Source organism: Lepisosteus platostomus, chromosome 7 (assembly GCF_059453375.1).
Source record: "Lepisosteus platostomus isolate fLepPlt1 chromosome 7, fLepPlt1.hap1, whole genome shotgun sequence".
In the NCBI taxonomy this organism is placed as follows: Eukaryota; Metazoa; Chordata; class Actinopteri; order Semionotiformes; family Lepisosteidae; genus Lepisosteus; species Lepisosteus platostomus.
The window spans coordinates 56,026,686-56,045,281 of NC_142617.1; the positions used below are offsets into that span (position 1 = coordinate 56,026,686).

At 41.7% G+C, this 18,596-nt stretch overlaps 1 protein-coding gene across 1 annotated transcript in view; it reads left to right on the forward strand.

Annotated features, from left to right (window-relative positions):
* The window catches only part of LOC148659274 (RNA polymerase II elongation factor ELL2), a 50,252-nt gene extending 32,507 nt beyond the window's left edge, over positions 1 to 17,745 (forward strand). Inside the window, exons 5-12 of the mRNA XM_088641344.1 lie at positions 1,676 to 1,932; positions 4,468 to 4,592; positions 6,768 to 6,882; positions 7,656 to 8,121; positions 9,793 to 9,856; positions 11,318 to 11,489; positions 11,875 to 11,919; positions 12,603 to 17,745. Coding sequence (XP_088497470.1) covers positions 1,676 to 1,932; positions 4,468 to 4,592; positions 6,768 to 6,882; positions 7,656 to 8,121; positions 9,793 to 9,856; positions 11,318 to 11,489; positions 11,875 to 11,919; positions 12,603 to 12,713 — 1,355 coding nt within the window. The 3' untranslated portion in view covers positions 12,714 to 17,745. The remainder of the gene's footprint in view (positions 1 to 1,675; positions 1,933 to 4,467; positions 4,593 to 6,767; positions 6,883 to 7,655; positions 8,122 to 9,792; positions 9,857 to 11,317; positions 11,490 to 11,874; positions 11,920 to 12,602) is intronic.
* The last annotated feature ends 851 nt before the right edge of the window (positions 17,746 to 18,596 follow it).

An 18,596-nucleotide genomic window follows, 5' to 3' on the forward strand; every position in this document is an offset into this window, starting at 1 on the left:
TATTATCGTTCAAAATTTAAACTCTTCTTGTGAGGGCAAGTTTAATCTGTGTACTTCAATAAAATGGGACTCTATGGTTACAGAAATCACTTTGGAAGGAGCTTGGGGCATGAACAGTCATGTCCATCATTCAACGAAAGAATGCATTTTTCTACACTTGATAGAATAGTTTATTTTTTATTTTGTACTGTAAATACAGTTAAGTAAATGCCTTGGCACCAAGCTATTGCCTTGACATGTTTTAGAACAGGATTTGAAAATGTGGGGTCTAGGATGTAGCTTAATCTCATGCCTGCAGTGACACTGTCCCATCTTGTCTCCACTGCATGAGGCAAATGTGCCCATGAGCATCAATTTAATGTCACCTGAGTCCCTGACAATGTTGCAGTGATTGCATGAACTAAATGAATGATTCACTGTAGCAGAATCACCGTAGCTAGTCAGGAAGGCAGAAGCACACTGTCTGGTTTCTAAATGTTAGAATTAATTCGCATAAGACATTCAATTTAAATGAAAATATAATAAAGTTTATAATAAAGGCTTAAAGCATCTGCATTCAAAACCTGTTATTGAACACTGGTAATTTGGCAGCACACTTTAAATGCCCAAGTAACCCATTGACCTGCCAGCAATGATAATAAAAGGTCTTTAACTCCCTGTATTTGTGTACCATTAAAGTGTATAACTAATTAGGTCATATACAATAGTCCAAAACCAACTTTGCATGTTTTTTTAGTTGTGTGTTGTTTTAAAGGAATGCCTTTGTAGGGACAGAATAAAATGGAGCTGCTCTGAAACGCGAAGACTGGTGGGCCCCGAGTTCTGAGCCAAAGCAATATTCTGCCCAACAGTCCGAGAAGGTTCTGCTGGGCCTCTGTGTCCTACGGTGACCTTCAGAGCAGAGCTTAATCTTTAATGAGATTATGACTGCGAGATATCTGTAAGAACTGCCTAGTCTCGTTACAGTGAGCAGCTGCCTTGAGTTCAGATGAATGAAATAAATGGTTTTGATGGAAGGAAAAAAGACCAGTGATTTAGTTGCTTTATTTGGTCTACTGTTTGCACTGGAATGAAAGGTAAATGGCACTGTAGACCCATTCTCACCCTCAGGTCTACAGTCCCACATGGTACATTACAACCCTGTTTCACAGTTATTCAACTGCTTTCTAAATGTGTTTGTTCAGCAGTGTTTTCTTTGTCTTGCCATGTTTGCATACTGTACTGCAATATAAAAGACCCTGTCTTGTCAAGGTAAAAGTCTAGAAGCCCCTGGTTACTGTGAATCTCGTTCTGTCTCGGTTCATTCTTTTGGTTTGTATAACAGTAGCTGGATCTTGGGTTCCTTTGTCATGCAATATATAGCTTTGTTTATTGAGAGCAAGCTGGAGTTCTGAGCACAGTCTGTTCTGTGCCCTGCACGGAAAAGAACCTCAGGAGTTCTCCTTACGGACACCCTGTAACATTTAGCTTTCTCTTTTCAGAGAGCTTTTCTGTGCTGGATTTTTAGAAGGTTGCAACACAAAAGTATAATCCTGTATTTCATGGACTTCTTTGGTTGAAAAGGTGCTTTCCCTTGGACCTTATCTGATGCATCTTGATGCCCCGTTCTGTAGGCAAATGGAAAACCTTTTTGCATTAAGAGGAACAGGTTTTAATTTGCCCTCCCCCTTTTCAGGTAAATGTGTCAAAATTCAGAAGAAGCACGGCGCGCCCATGCCGGGGGACAGCTTCCCTTCCCACAAGCACTCCCCGACTGGCGCGGGGCCGAAGAGGAGCAGCGCCCCCAGCCCTGTGGCTCACAGGCCGCTGCGCGATCGCATCATTCACCTGCTGGCCCTGAAGCCCTACAGGAAGCCTGAGCTCATCCTGTGGCTGGAGCGGGACAGAGCCACGCCCAAGGACAAAGCCGACCTGGGCTCCGTGCTGGACGAGGTAAGGCCCGGCCTAGTTCGCCCCAGTGGCTGGCTGTTGCGCAAGGACCCCGACAAACACACAAGGCCCTCTTAAGAGCTGCACTCTGTTGCGCGGCAGGTGTGCAGTCCCGGCGAGGTCGACAAAAGCAGTCACAAGAGTTCAGAGGGTTCCTGCTGCAGTGCCAACAGCTAATGCCCAGTTCAACTTGTAGACACTGAAGCCGTGGTGAGCGTTGCTGCCTTGCAGCACTGGGGCCCTGGGGTGCTGTCTGTGTGGAGCCGTATTTTCTCCCCGTGTTCTAGTGAGGTTCCTCCAGGTGTCCCTGGTTCTTTTCACAGTCCACAGGCATGCTGGCAGACTAGTTGGCTTCTGGGAAAATTGGCCCCAGTGTGAGTGTGTCCGTCTGTGTGTTCCCTGCGATGGACTGGCGTCCTGTCCAGGGTGTGCCCTGCCTTGTGTGCTGGGATAGACCCCCGGTTCCCCCACAACCCTGAATTGTATAAATCAATTAGAAAATAGACGGATGGAAATTGATGGATTACATATCTAATGTCTTTTGATCTTAATAATGACCACTGAAACGAGTGTCCACCACAATGAACAGGACCGTGCATATTTGTCACGGCGTCCATTTTCATATTTTCGGCACTCAGATGACAAGCACATTGCTGGGTCCAGATAGTCCTCAGAGCGCCGCCTCCATGACCCCCTGTCAAGTGTGTGAAAACCGCAAATCCTGGTTTTAGCTGCACCTTGCAGCCAGATTTAGTGGTTAAGGTTTTTTCTTTAGAAGGCAATGAGTATTGTCACCTCCATGTTATCTTGTGTACTTAAAGCAACACATTCTCCCTTCACCGCTAGGCAGTAAACGAAACACTTGCCTGGTCATATCTGGAGTATATTGTTCTGTTTATTAGTCTTTGTGGTATAGCTCTGTACAAAACACAGGCCTTTCACTGGGGCAGGCGTATCGGAATTGATTTTTCACCAGTATCTCCTGTCAACAAGAACAACATTAGAGCATGTGCTCTTTTGTCTTAAGTAATTGGGAGCATTTTCAGAAAGATGATGTCTGAGTACCTGAACAATGGTTGGAATTCTTTGATTTTTTTTCTAGAAAATATTTTTTTTTCCAGAAACAAATCTGCTAAGCTGTCTGACTCTAACACAGCTAAACTGAGTTTAATACCAATATAATGATGCTCGGTTGTTTGCTATGGGTTTAATAATTGATCTTCCCTGTGTTACAAGTAAGGCTTAAAACACATAGTTTTAAATTTGTATGTTGTAATACAAGAATCAAATCATGCACTTAATGCCCAATATCTGTAGGCACATTTTCATTTGATCAAAAAATATAGTATGTGTATTCTTTTTGCATATACATTTTTAACAGCAGTCCATATTAAACTATAATTAGATTTTGAGCTCTGAAAAATAACTATTTGCTTAAAGGAGGAGATGTATTAGTGTTGTTACTAAACTCATCTGGGATGTGCATTTTCCTTATTTATTTTTCCTGGTTACTTTTAGTGAGCCTGCTTCTGTACTGATTAAGGGGTGGACTCATCTCCCTTAATTAAGGCTGTGCTTTAATTATCTCTAGAGGGGAGATTGTGTTTTGACAGAGGAGGGGGGGTGCTCTACTGAAAACAGTGTCTCTCAAGCCACCAGACTTGTTTGCCTTGTGTGCACTGTGACACTGGGAGTTTGTAGAGATTGATGTTCACTGCTTCAGTCTCTTAATCTTCTGGGAGACCATGTTCGGGCTGTCTGGTTATCCTGTAAACCTGGGAGTGGAGGGGTGGCATTGTTTCCCTAACTTAAAGGCAAGGAGCAAATCATATCTGTGGAGAGAGCTTGACAAAAGAGGCAATAATAAACAACATCATCTGTTAGCTTCCTCCTGCGAGAGAGTTTCTTATTTTGAAAACGGAGATGATTTGGAAAAAAATCTGTTCTACTGAAAGCAAACAGATGAAATGAGTTCAGTTTTTTTTAGATTTCACTCTACAATTCCTGATTTCTTTTTCAGGACACCATCTATTTTTGTTATTCAGCAAGATAATCATAAACCATGAACAGTGTAATCGCAGTGCTTGTTGCACTGAAGTAATTCTGTACAGGCTGGTTTGATTGAATTATTCAGCAGAAGTATTAATCCACATTACACTAACATGTTTTTATAATCATAGCCTGAGCAGATGAAATTCAGAATTTTTACAGACAGAAGGATTCTCTCTCCATTTAAGGTGAAAAGGTATCTGTGGTTTGTATTTGTTATTTTAATGTAAACAAGTTGCAATGCTCAGGCCCTGCTGGGAATGTTCTTGCAAGCTTTGACATTAGTGGCAGGTTAAATTACTTGCACATCCAGTTATGGTAATGCATTAACTCATCTGTTCTTGTCATTAAGTCAGGTAGCCGTGCCAGGAACTGTCACAGAGAGTGTTTTCAAACTGATCAGCCAGATATCCAGTTTCTGCACGATCATCCTTCCAAGACACGGCTTCTGATGGCTAAACCGCATTGTTGATGTTCTTGTTGCTGCAGGTGGCGAAACTCAATCCCAAAAACCACAGTTTCACGTTAAAGGATGAGTTCTACCGGCACGTTCATCGGGACTGGCCCGGATACACGGAAGATGAGAGGCAGCACATCCATCGGCTCTTGGCGAGGTGGAGATTTTCTTTCCCTTTGCGTTGATCTTTCGGCTCATCAGAGGCAGGGGCCACCCTTAGGTTACTCTGGCATCTCTCTATAATGGGATTAAAGAAAAAGCTTGCTTGCAAATTTGAAACAAACGTCATTATTGGACTTTGTGTAAAACTGCAGTTCTCTGCTTTCCTTTTGCCATTACGGAGAAAGAAGGAACCTGCAGTTCAGTTTCTTGAGTGTCATTGCATTGTTATGTTTGTTTTTCTCATCTCCATTCCATCTGGTCCACTAGGGAAAGAGACAGTGAACCATTTGCACTTTTGAATCCCACTGCCTGTGGCTTAAATCCTGTTTGTCTCTTCTTTGCAATGGGATGAGTACCATCTTTCACTATTAGCAACGAATACATTTCCACACCTTGTTTTGTCAGACTTTTCGATCGTTAAGATGAGTGTTTTTTTCCTTATTTTGGCGAGAGGTTTATATGAGAGATTAACAAGTGAGCAGAATCCAGGACTGTTTATCATGGATTGATAAATCCGTTTTTTGCTTACATGTGTTGTAAAGAAAGGTATGCAAAGATGGACTTTCTTAAAACCTATTTCAGGAATAACATTTAAAAAACTATGAATCAGCGAACTTAATTACAAAACATTTACTTATTGGATTTTCCGGTAGTCAGGCAGACCTGGGAGATGAGGAGAGGGAAACGATACACTTGACGTAAATGCCTGCTTGTGCCAAATAAGACTTTGGCTTTATCTGCATTTTTAAATGCTTGCCAGTTCTTGCCCACTAACTGAGCTGTGCTATTTGTGCAAAGTCTTTCCTGCTTGTTAGCGCACAGGATTGTAGCCTGTGAACCTGCAACACGTCTCACAGGATGTTATTCACCTTTTATGATGATAATAATTAATTAATTACTACTACTACACTTAAACTAAGCCTTTCTGAAACGAAAAAGAGTTTTGCTTATAATGTGTGTTAAATCCCTGTGTGGGCCGACATGAGTAGTGAGTTAACTTTAAAGACGTTGGGAGCCCTGGACAAGCTGCCTAGCAATACTGTTGGAGCCGATAACGAACGTCTTTTAAGCAGTGGCAGAATGAAATCCTTGGATCGATCTGATGCTGACTACAGGACAGGCTCGATGGTAGTCAGTATGAATGGCCTTCTCTGTAAGCTTTAATAACTTCTTAGCAAGTAAACCAGTAAAAGTGTGGCTTGCAAACAAGACAAAAAACAATAAGCAATTCAAAGCTACCGTCCTGCAGTTCCCCACTGTAGTTTGTTACTTTATCCTCCTTGCTGTTACATGCTGCTCACACATCTGAAGCAACTCTGCTGGCTTTTTCACAGCCTCCCTGTTCAGTGCTGGGCAGATGGACTAGACGTGCGTTTGCAATCGTCCCTATTGATTAATTTGGTGATACGATTGTCCAAGTGGGAGAGCTTTTGTTTTCACAAAAAGGCAAAAAAGGTTCCTAGTCGTTTTTCTCCTTGTTAGGCACTTCCTCTCAAACAAAACCACATCCCCCCCCCCCAGTTCAAGATTGAAATGACAAATATGGGTCATAAGGGATGAAATATTTCCCGTTTTTAATTACATTGTGTTATATCTAAGGAAGGGTCTGTAGGAAGCAGATTGCCTGATGGAGAGTTTTGTCTGCGAGAGGAAAGAAGTCGGGCACCATTGTTTGCCTGCTGCCTCCGACTTGCTCAGGCCAACATTTCACACTCACAGATGTTATCTCTGTCGGGCCTGGGGCGGCGCTGTGCTGCCTGTGTCGGCGTCTGCGCAGGCAGGCCTGTGGCCTGTTCATGCTTGTTCACCGAGTCCTCACGAGGAGGCTGCGGACAAGCCCACACCCCCCCCCCCCCCCATCCCCAGCCAGCACAGGTGTGCTCCCCATTTTCACACGATGAGTCAGCTGACCTCGCGATTCTCGCGATAACCGAGAGTCAGAACGGCCTGATCCTTTGCCCCTAAAGTTAACGAAAGTGACAAGAAAGATCTCCTCCCCCCCTTTTTTCTTTCTTTTCGCCCCACTCTTTGTTTGGTCCCTTCTATTGAGAAAGGTTTTGTGTTCTCCTGTTAACAGGTTTATTATGTATAATATCCGAGAGCTCAGCCAAGCTGCCAGGCCAGCTCGGAACGGCTTATTCATTTTCCACCTCTTTTTTTTTCATTCCAGGAAGTTGCATCCACTCAACAATAGCCAACAGAAGAGTTTCCAGTCAAACCCTTCATTCCACAAAGCCTCAGGGGATTCTCCTTCACATCTGAGCCCTGTTAAGAATCTTGCAGTGGTAAAATACATGCATAAATAAATACACTGTGTATAAAGTAAAATATAGTGTATTCATGCAAAACTCCTCATTCATTTAAACTGTGGAACATTTTTTTTTTCAGAAACAGTGGCTAGCAGGCATGAAAGTAAACTAGTCTCACAATCCTCATTGAAGTAAAAAAAGTGAATTACTTGCTTTTTCATAAGTTATAATGTACAGAAGCCACAAAGTAATAGTGTCTCTGACCCCTCAGCCTCACTACATAACCAGTACAGAGAGCAATGCTCACATGACTTCTTAAAGAGAATAAAGAAATAACTGTGGGATTAGTAACTCATTCTCCCACCAACACTTGGTTTGAAGCCAGCTTCTATTTGTTATTCACATCTAGTGTGCTGTAGTTCTCTCTGTCGCAACTTTGCTCAAGAGCCAGCTGACAATGTATATATTCAGAGCTCAGATTACCAGAGGGGGCTGGTACAGATCTAAACCTTCTCCATTTCTTCAGTTGGCTTTATTTCCAAGTTTGTCCTTTCACGCATTTTAAAAACAGGATTTTTTTTCCTATTAAAAAAGGTCCCAGTCCCATTGTTACATAAACTTTTCCTAACCTTTATTTCCAGTCCGTACACTTGTTAAGTATCAGTCGGTGATAATGACGGACTTTTATATGGGGTTGAGAAATGTCAAAGGCCAAAATATGGAAATCAAATCCTACTTCCTTCTAAATGAAGGCAGAAGGTAAACCCGAGCGCTTTATTTAGATTTCTTCTGCTTTCTTTTCCATTCAGAAACGTCCAGTGCCTTGCGAGTCCTTGGAAAGTCAGGCTAACAAGAAGCCGAAAGTATCGGATCAGAACCTGCACCAGCAGCCTCTCTCCAACGAACTTGTTCCCTCAGCTAGTTCTAACACTTCCACCCCAGTCAGCTCCAGTTTGCACACCAAGACTGAATTTCAGAAGACAAGCAGGCACCTCTCAGAGAGTCAAAATGGCTTCTTAGCTCGGCACTCGGTCAGCGACTCTGCAGGCACACACAGACCAGAGAGGGAGGGGCCAGGCCCCCTGTCCACCATTCTGAACCCGGCCCAGACCCAGTTCTCCAACCGCACGGAGCTGAGCCTTGCCAGCAGCCAGCACAAGAAGAAGAAGTCCAAAAAGCATAAAGAGAAGGAGCGAGAGCGATTGAAAGACACTGAGAAGGACGAGTGGCCTGAACGGAGTCCTGATCTGAAGAACAATGTGGAGAATCTAAAAGGTCAGCAGTATACTTGCAGGGGCAGATACCCAAATCTGCTGGGCACCTGTATGCTTTTCCTCCATGCACCGATTGGCAAGTCACATAGAGGGTACTGTAATAGATGGCTCAACATAATTCAGTAAACCCCCGGGTCAACAGATTTATCAGAGGGAAAGGGGTGCCCATTATTGATGAATGTCTGGTAAACCACAAATGATGTTTTCATCCTGAAAACACAACATTGTATGGGAAAATATATATATATAATGTTTATTTGCTCTCTGGATCTTTTGAATTACTTATTTTTAACTACATCAATTAAAAATGCTCCTGTGCCTTTTGGATCACAAATAGACAAGCTCTGTATATTATGTATCATAGATATTTTGTATAAAGTTTGCTAAAGCATCTGAAACAACACACATCATAAGCAGTTTGTATTCATGGGAAAAGTCCTTGATTTCTGATTTTACAGACAAAATTCCCCTTAAGCTAATTTTGTCCGTTAAATCTGAAGCCTGCTAAAGAGAAGTTGGTTTAACCAAGGGTTTACTGTTTTCTATTATGCCATCATATCACGGTCCTTCCATAAGGATATTCAACAGCAATTGTATTGAATGTTTTAATGATTTCTACTATGTAATCAAATATTTTCATGACGGAAATACCATACTGTGGAATTTTGGAACTATTTTCTTGCTGAGGCACTGGTCTTTGGTGATATGAGATTAGATCATTGGATAGGTTTAAGGTTCAAGTGATTTGGCCTGCATTCCCACTTCAGTGACAGGAAAATCTATTTGTCCACTACCAGCAATCTGAGAAGAATCTAGCAGGATTTCTTTTATTGTTTTAGGCATTAGTCTTACTCTGTTGGCTGTAGTGATATTCATATTGGTTTTCATTTTCATCGTAACTCACAGTACAGGTTGCCAAGACACAGATGGAATTCTGGATCAGTTTTCTGCTGTGGCTCCTTTTACTTTAAGCTTTCATTGAAAAGGAGGAGATTTTGACTACGTTCTAGGCACTATGTAAAAGGCGGTGGCAACTTGCATTGTGGGTACTTTTCTAAGCCCATTGTATAATGATTCTGATGGCCAACATGAAGGTATGAATCATTTTTACGAAAGGCAACATGTGAACTACTGTCCATTATTGGTTAACAAAGGAGTTGTTCCTTTCATATTCCTCAGTGCTGTGTTAAAGTTTCTCTTGTCTGAACTTGGCTTTCAGATTTGTTACTGTACCTGAGCGTGACCAAGCCAAGCTGCCTTTCTTTACAAACCCAGCAGTGTTGTCTTTCAAATCGAAATGCTCCGTTTCAGGGGTCTACTGTCGCCCCATGCCGAGTTTCATTTGTGTGGAGTCAAGAATAGTAAATCGAGTGAGTGCCATTAGTGACAGCAAGGTCCTCACGAGAACAGAAATTCAAATGAGTGTGTATTTTTCAGTAAAGTCTGTGTAAGCCTGCCCCCCACCTCCTCACTCTGTAGACAATTGCCTAACATCTGTGGAGGTGAATTAAGACACCTCCTGATGGCCACACAGATCCAGAGTCTGTTGCCACTGCAGCTTGCCTGAAAACAGATTGGCGATTGTTCCTGATGAGAGATAAACCGGTGTAGTTCCAGGCTGTGGCTCGAGTGCAGTGCTGCACTTACCCATTTCCTCTCTCCTTATCTGCAGACCACGACCGTGCAAACACACCTGTCACCCCTGCCTCCCCTGCAGAATTGTGTGACTATTTGCTGTGAGTATTGAAAACGCAGATGTCCATATGAAATGTCAGTTCTTTTCGAACGGGATGTTCTGTACCCCTGTTTTTAAAATTAGCGATGCTTCATTTCTCTGCACCTTTACAAGGGCAGCAGTGAGTTATAGTTTGAGATTTGAACAGGAGGACAAATCCTTCAGTCTAATGAAGATAAAGTTTATAAATAGTTTAGATCATGTGCAGGACATTCACAGAACTATAAGGGAAAAAAATCATAGAGAGTAATTTAATGCAAATACACAGAAATGCTGAAGTTGCTGAATACCTCATTATCAGCCACTGTTCTAGAAATCTTGCATATTAAAACTGCACAAGGAGGAGATTCCATCTTTCTCATGGGATTTCTAGTAGACTATTAATCCAAGAATGTCATATAGCCATATCTTGAAAGATCCCTTGTCTATTTCAACAATATGGATGGGTAGAGTAGACTTAAGCAGGAAAACATAACATCTCTGATGTGCTGTGAATGACGAACACAATAATCTTTGCGGCAGTTTTACAGATTTGCACTTTTTTTTCCCCTCTGCTATACTTTATAATATTAATCAATTTTAGAAATTTCAGCTCGGCTGCATAATCAGTCCTGCTGGTAGTTAATTTGCATTAAGTACAGAAACTACTGCAGCGTGTTCACTAATCTGAGCAGCTGAAAACACAGCAACAGTACAGGAGATTTAATAGGCTTGTAAAGGTAATTATGTGGTATGCAGCATCTGTTTCTGTGCATCACTTAGAAAGGCAGGGCATTTTGAAATGTGTTGACTACCAGCTGGGCATTATCTCTGTGCCCCATCAGGAATACATCAATCAAACTAAATATTTAATAATTAGCTTCATATGAACATGTCAAGGACGCTGATTTTTTACTGAAGTATTCACTGTAGATTTCCAAATTAATATGGAGAACAAACCCATCCATCCAAAGCTTTTAATGGCTCCTCGTGATTTTCTTTCATATGTGGGATCGGGATTAAGGACTCTAGAGGGGATTGCTGGTGGGTTTTACTCCTCGCAAGATGCCAAAATATAAATGACATGGAAAGCTTGCCTCGGAGTGGTGATGCTCCCTGCCAGTGGGGAGTGGAAAGGCTCTGTACAGGAAAGCAGAAACATCCCCTGCTCAAACTGGGGTGTTTGGATAGGGAGACAAAAGGAAAACAGAATGACATTTAAAAAAGGCAGTGAATAGTGCCACCCACTGGCAAGACAAGGAAGTGTAGTTTCAGAACTCAAGTTTTTGGAGTCTCGCAGAATTCCTGGGTGTTAGAAATGCTGAATTATCACCCAGTGTGAAATTACTGAATGTCTGATTCAAAAGAAATTGCTGTGGGTTTGGGCAAACCCCAGTAATCCAGAGACTGCAGAATTCCTATGGTATCCTATGACCACCATGAAGAATCCTAAAGGATTTTTAATTTTGCTCCCTCCCCTCAGAAAGTACAACACTATTACAACCCCCGAGCAACGACAGAAGTACAAGGAAGATTTCTGTGCTGAATACGACGAGTACAGAGACCTGCACTCCAGAATAGGGAATGTCACTGAGAGGTTTGTTGAGCTGGGATCCAAGATAAAGACTCTCTCTCCGGGAAGCCAGGAGTACAAGGTATGGGCCTGTAACTTCTTCCTTCTCTTGTCACTTTCCACTTGGTGAAAACTCAGCTTTTCCCAACTGTAAGGAGATGCTAGGATTTCAACCAACTCTGTACCCATGTGTCTGAGTTGAGAACCTTCTCTGCTTAGAATGTAGTTCAAATAATTGCATATCCTGAGATTACAGCGGCTGTAGGAATTATTCATGTTGTGCATAATCCATCTGCAAAAGAAAAATCTAATAATGCCTTTTGAGAACTTAAAAAAAGTTGTCAGATGGAATTTGTTTAAAAACTACAAAGGCCCATCCTAGTCTTGCAAACGTTTTTTTTTTACATCAGACTTTGCATATGCTTGATCATCTTAAGTTTTTTTTTTGTTTGCATGTTGTATTGCAGGACATGGAGGACCAAATATTTGAGGAATATAGGAAGTACAAAAAGGTAAGGAAATTCAGATAAATATAATTTCCTTTCCTGGTGGTTTAAAAGTAGTCAGTATAATAGATGCATGGTAAATAGGTAGAAAAAAATAAATCCACAAACCTTCATTCAGGTGACCTTAGTGATGGTTCCTTGCTTAAAATGTGGTTGAGCACAGATGTAAATTGTTTTTCCTTTCTGCCTGCACTTGCCCTGAGCCGTTGCTGTTGTGTGTTAATAATAATAAAATTAATCCTTTATATAGAGCTTTTCTGGACATTCCAGTCAAAGAGTTTTACAGGTAATGGGGAATCCCACTACCACCACCAATTTGTAGCCCCCACTTGGATGGTGCGACAGTAGCCACAGTGTGCCAGTACGTTCACCACACACCAGCTATTATTATTGAGGCCATGACTGGTAAAGTCCAATGGAAAATTTGGCCAGGATGCCGGGGTAACACCCCAACTCTTTTCCGAGAGACATTTTTAATGACCACAGAGAGTCAGAACCTCCTACTGACCCCACTAACATTAGCAACCTTAGCTTTCCCCAGGAGGTCTTCCATCCAGGTACTGACCAGACTCACAGCTGCTGAGCTTCAGTGGGCTGCCAGGTGGGAGTTGCAGGGTGATATGGCTGCAGGCATGTGTTGGTGGCATTACGTGAAGGTGTTCACCCTGTCTCTCCTGTCCCCCCTGCAGAAGTTCCCTGGATATCGGGAAGAGAAGAAGCGCTGTGAGTATCTGCACCAGAAGCTGTCTCACATCAAGCGCCTCATTCTGGACTATGACCAAAACCACATGCCTTCCTAGAGCCGGCACGCCTCTGTCGCTCTCATCGACCAAAACCTGCCCGGGGAACACTCCCAGCTCTGACCGTGTACCAGAACGAATAGGAAGACGCAGAACAGCTCTGTGTCAAGTAACGTCAGCGAGATGGTTGCTCATGTGGGATGGGCAGGACTCACTGGTTTGCAGTCCGATTCAAACCTTTTATTTGATGAGATTGGTCTTTTTGAGAGTGGAAGGTAGACTTGAACTCCAGCTCTCTCTGGCGCAGTAAAGAAGTGAATTACAAAGAGAAAAAAAGCCAAAATGCCCTTCTTTGCCTTCGGGTTCCTTCACGTAGATGAGATCTGCATCCTCCTCCGCTCTTTAGCCCAGGTTTTAAACTGTATTTTGTCCGCAGGAGAGCACGTATCAAGTGAACGACTGTATTGACGGTCCACTCTTTTATAGACCCCACAAAGCACCTTATAAAATATTCAAGTCATAATGTGGCTTTTGCCAGGAAGACTTTCTTGGATTTCCTGTAAAATTTCCAAACAAAATTGATACAAGAATGATTAAAAATTGACATTCATTCATCTAGAACAAATCTCAACCCCCCAAGGCCACTAAAAAGTCCAAGATCTGATCCCTGTAATCAGGTGCAAGGATGATATTGAAATACAGCCACATGAATAGTCATTTCCATCACTCTACACAGGCCTCTCTCACTCCCAAGCATCCCTAGGGGCAAGCATCCCTGCCTTAGCCAAGCAATGTGCAGTCTTGTGGTGTTCCAGAAACAACATTAAATTATCTTGACAATATAATTCTTCATTTGGAACCAGGATTTGGGTCAGGGTAGCTTATGCTATTGGAATCTTTCTCCAAGGAGAAATTAAGCATGACATTAGTAGGCTAAATATTGTGGAAGTGGAGAAACAGCGGTGGTTTGCAGAGCGGGTTGCCTGGGATGATGTACGAGTGAAATCACAAGCTGCCATTCCCCATCATTAACTCAAATGTATTAATGTTTGGTGGCTTATTGCACCATGCATTTCGATGTACTCTCGTTTTTTTTTTGACGGAACGTTTTTTCTTCCTTTTCAATGTTTCTCCTGTCATCCCGGCAGGTACCTGATTGGCTCTGTGGAGTCTGATAAGCCACTTTGACCCAATCTATGAACATTGCCAGCTTGTAACAACAACTGACATATTGCTCCGCATATTGGCAGTATGGCAATACATTGGCTATATATCTAAATCCCATAACATTACTGTTATAAAGTTGTAAAAAAACTAACTGTACTACAGTTTTCCCCATTCTCATTTCAAAAGAACCAAATGATGAACTTTTGTTTTCAGACAACACTATACCTTTTTGGCATTCCCTTAAATCTTTTGATTTCTAAAACGGGTGTCTGCTTACCAATTTCCCAAAACATAATTAAGAGCAGGAGTATTGAAAGACTTGGGTAGACTGGCGTTCTGCACGATAAGACATGACCTTCATTGTTACACAACAGAAGGCACGAAAAGAGCCGAGTTCCTGTTTCATCGGTCCTGCCTTCTCCTCAAAAATCGTTGAAAACAAAGCCAGACAGGGTGTAGTGAAAAATGAAAGGATTGATCAATCTCATGGTCACAAAGGTTTGCAGAAACAAAGTCATGAATAAAAGCCCTTTTAACCATCAAAATTCCAGGCCAGGCTATGGGGGTGCACAAATAAACACCACGTTTTCTGTAATTGGTGCTATAATATAAAAGCACGATGTATTGTGCAGTGTCCCTTCAACTCACAGGAGTGAGTCTATTTGAACTCCTTTCCTAGGAAGATTTATATTTATATCGCCATTCAATGATGAAAGAATTCCTTCATTCTCCAACACAATCGAAATGAAGAAGGAATAATCCAGACATTCGATACCAGGCTCATTGATGACTGAGCAGGTTGCTCCACTGGAGTGTCCAAAGTTGCGGTCTGATTGCCATTGCTGGGCTGGAACTCTGGTAGAAGAGGCTTAGTGAAATGAGATGACCAGACTCCTAGCTGAAGAAGTGTCCTCTGTAACGCACTGGGGTCTCGGGGCTCTCAGCAGAGGGCAGCGTGTGCCCACGGGCGGAGGCAGTCTGGTTACGGCTGCTATCCCCTCCGTGAGCTGGGCGTTTGCTTTCCGCCCTGCCTCTTCCTCCATCTGCTCATAGAAACGCATTGGTTTTTGTTTTTGTCTGTGCTCGAAACCCCATCTCCGTCTGACGTAGCAACAAATGAACTATTTCATCTAGAGCTGGGTGAGGTGCGATCGTTTTCAGGCCCAGGGAGATTCCGCTCGTTCTGGAGTGAAATGGTAGAGGTAGCCATTCTCTTTCTGGAGATCCAGCAATCCAACAGTCCCAGTCCACTACTGTAGCTACGCTGGTGCTCTTTCCTGCTTTGGTTCACTGTGTGAACCCTTTCCATGAGGCCTTATTAGGGCCAGTTCCTCTATCAAAGAGATCTGTAGAAACACATTCCTGCCAGACTCCACGTTTTCCAAACAGCCACTGGGGGTATTGACTGCCTTTCTGTAGACAAACTGCCCTGGAGGAGTATGCTGGTTTTCAAATGCACTTCATCAGCCCTACTTGAATTTTAAATCCAGCTATCTTGAGATAATGTGGCTTCTTATTCAATTCTGACTGTAAGGAAGAAAACAGACTGCATAGATTTGGTAAAATGGGATAGTAGTTTATTTTTTATAATGTTCTTATTGTTCATGTTTTATAAACCAGGTTTAGAGATGCCTTATTAATCCAAACCACACAAACAAAATGAGACTGCCAACGTATGAAATCCCATACAATACACCATAATGTGTTCCTTTCCGTCTCTTGACTTGGAAATGTAGTGGCCTCTTTTATAGGCAACAGGTCAGTTAGCATGAACATCTCTTCCAGAAAAACAAACTGCTTGCAGCTTTTTCCCATTTCCAAATCTTTGTTTGGAAATTCAGAAATGTCACAATCGTATGTTTTTTTTTTTGCCTTAAGCTGACAGTCACTCTAAATCCAAAAGGCTGAGTTTTGCTTCTGCCTTAGGTCTCAGTCTGAGGATCACTATAGAGTGTGCCAGTAAGCGTTAGCCTGTATTACCTGTTAAATGTAAAATTGATTCTGGTTTCTTCAACTGGAAAATAACCAGATTTTGCCCGTCCAGTTTCAGCTTATCAAGGGCTTAGCACCTAAGTGTTACTTGAGAACCTTGTTTTGCAACAAAGAACACACTAAAAACGACTTCAAGATCACCCTAATTAATCAAAAAGTGACATTTCAGACTTTTAACTTACTATTCAGAATCAGCACATAGTATGTATCCCATTGCTTCTAGGACACAACCTAGAGGAAATGAATAAAGAATTCCTTCTCTGCTACTTACATTCCTGCTTTCAAAGGATTTTAAAAAGTATTTTTATTTCTTTAAGTTTGTTTGGTATGTGGATTGAAGTCTTAAAAGTAATCCTGCTTTGAACTGGTTTTACATGTGTGATCAAGAGCCAGAATGGTCTAAATTGACATCATAACAGGACCGATAACATGCTGTTGGACTCCTCCTATATGTTCATTTTGTAGCAGAACAGGCATGTCCCACAACTGTTGGATCCTTGGCAAGCAAGTTTTCTAATGCTGACTCTAGCTTTAAGAAGGATGCATCTCAATGATGCCCTATTTCAGTTCAGATCTCTATCTTCCTCTCCTCACTCAAGAGGAAGTTTTATTCATCTGAGTGGTGACACTGCTGTGTTGGTCATGACTTAAACCACTTGGTCTCTCTGTACTGTTCTGATATGTGGGCATGTGGCCACGGGTGCAGTTTGTAGGTCTGTGCCACTATGCGAGTCCAAACATGAGCTTTTCCAATCCAGCTTTAGAGTGCTAAACTACATGTGGGGGGTGATTGGGGAAGTGTTTTTATTGGATTCCCTGCATGAATGGGAGAAATCTGCAGATCTTTTGGTCCTGGCTTATACAGAGTCGGGCATAAAGAATGTAGGTTACATAATTGTATTGGGCTGGTTTCACAGCCACTAGTCTTAGACTGCCGTCCCTGAATTAACACTAGATAGTCTTAAACTCTTAGGAGTCTCTGAAACAAAGATGTCAGTGTTTCAATCTGTTAGCCATATGCAAACGTACAGTATGGGAGGGTATGTTCTCATACTAACAAGATGGTAATGGCACATGGAAAAAGGAGTAGGTATTTCCGAAGAAGTTTCTGGATCATAATCTTTATTTTTGTTGTAACACTTTCAAACTGTACTATAAAACTGATATGTAGTTATGTACCTTTAATCCAGCGTGGAGGGAGATATTTATTTTGTCGGCCATGCAGGTGTCAGTATTTAGGTGCCTATCATGAGAGATTTCGTACCACATGAGCTCTACATGGGATTTGTAATCTTTAGAATGGATTTCCAAGCATGGCAAAGTGAAACAAATTTAATACCGGCTCAAATGCATTGTCTTTAAATTGCATTTTAAAAATGCATCTCTTCTCTTCTACAGTTTGGTGTAGCTAGTTGAGGAAATGAATCCTTGTTACAAGCTACCATAATATGTATTTAAAAGTTTTAATATTGAGTGCAAAATATAAAAACACAAAAAAAATCTAGTATTCTTTAGGGGTGGGGGGTGTTTTCGAAATTATCTTCATCTCTTTGGCTCGTGCATTATGTGTTTAATTTTATTTGTTGTTGTTGGAATACTAAATGTCTTTATAGAAATGTGAACATTTTATTTCAATTGTCCTGTACAACATCTCTGCATTTTTGTCTACCTGTAAGAAAAATCTGTGTAAGAAATAATTTATTGCTTTTCACTTTTGTTTGTGTGTTTTCTCTTGGTTTGGTTTTTATCCTTTGCACAAAATTACTGTCCTCTTTAAGGTAGACAGAAGGCAACATATCCCTTGTCAGAGGGTAATGGGATATATATTTTTGCAAATCTCATTTTAAAGGGTATGTACCAACTTTTACTCTTCCTTTGAGAAAAGAAAATGTATTTTAAATGTATCTGTAAAATAAAGTTCTTTTCATGCAAATTTTTCAGTTTATTTGTAGTGTCACCTTTGTGATTATCACTCCACAGCCTGACGTGTTGCGCAGGGGCTGCTGGTGCAGAATAGCTACTTTGTGTTCCTTAAGTGGAGTTAAACTGCAGGGGTGGTCAAAACGGACCACTTACTACTGTTTTACTAGTAAATGGTCCGTTTACTACCTCTACTCTCAACGAAAATCTGAACTCTCATTCATTCATAATACAGTGCTGCTCAGGAGATCTAGTGTTGCAAAGCGTTTAATTTATATCACTGGAAAGCAGGAAACTTAATTTAAAATAGAAAAATAAATCAACCCAAATCCAGCAAAATACAATACAATCAATAGTAATTCCACAACACTGAATTTCTAGATCATACTTAATATTTAGAACTGATCGACGGGCTGCAATGGAGCGCTTGGAAGTTATCAATCTATCAGGCTCTTTCAGTTTAAAAGCATGACGTTGCAAGATCTGTCCAGCAGAGGGCGGTCTAACCTCACTTCAGGTAGGCTTGAACACTGCTGACGCCACTTCAGTATTCAGTGCTGTGGCTGAAATCCTCTGAAAATCCCGTTTTCAAAAATGATCTGTTCTGCTGTGAAAAGTTTCATATCCACCTTTAGGAAAGAAAGTTGAACCACAGGCAGGTAAAAACAGCCGCTGTAATCATTAATGGTAGGTTTGCATAAACATAAGATAAGATCTCTTTATTAGCCATATGCAATTTCTTGTATTAAGAATTTGTCTTTTCACATACCCCAACTTACTCTCCATGAGACACGCAGACAGGGGGAGAAGCTTGGGGTCAGAGCACAGGGTCAGCCATTTATACAGTGCCCCTGGAGCAGTTGG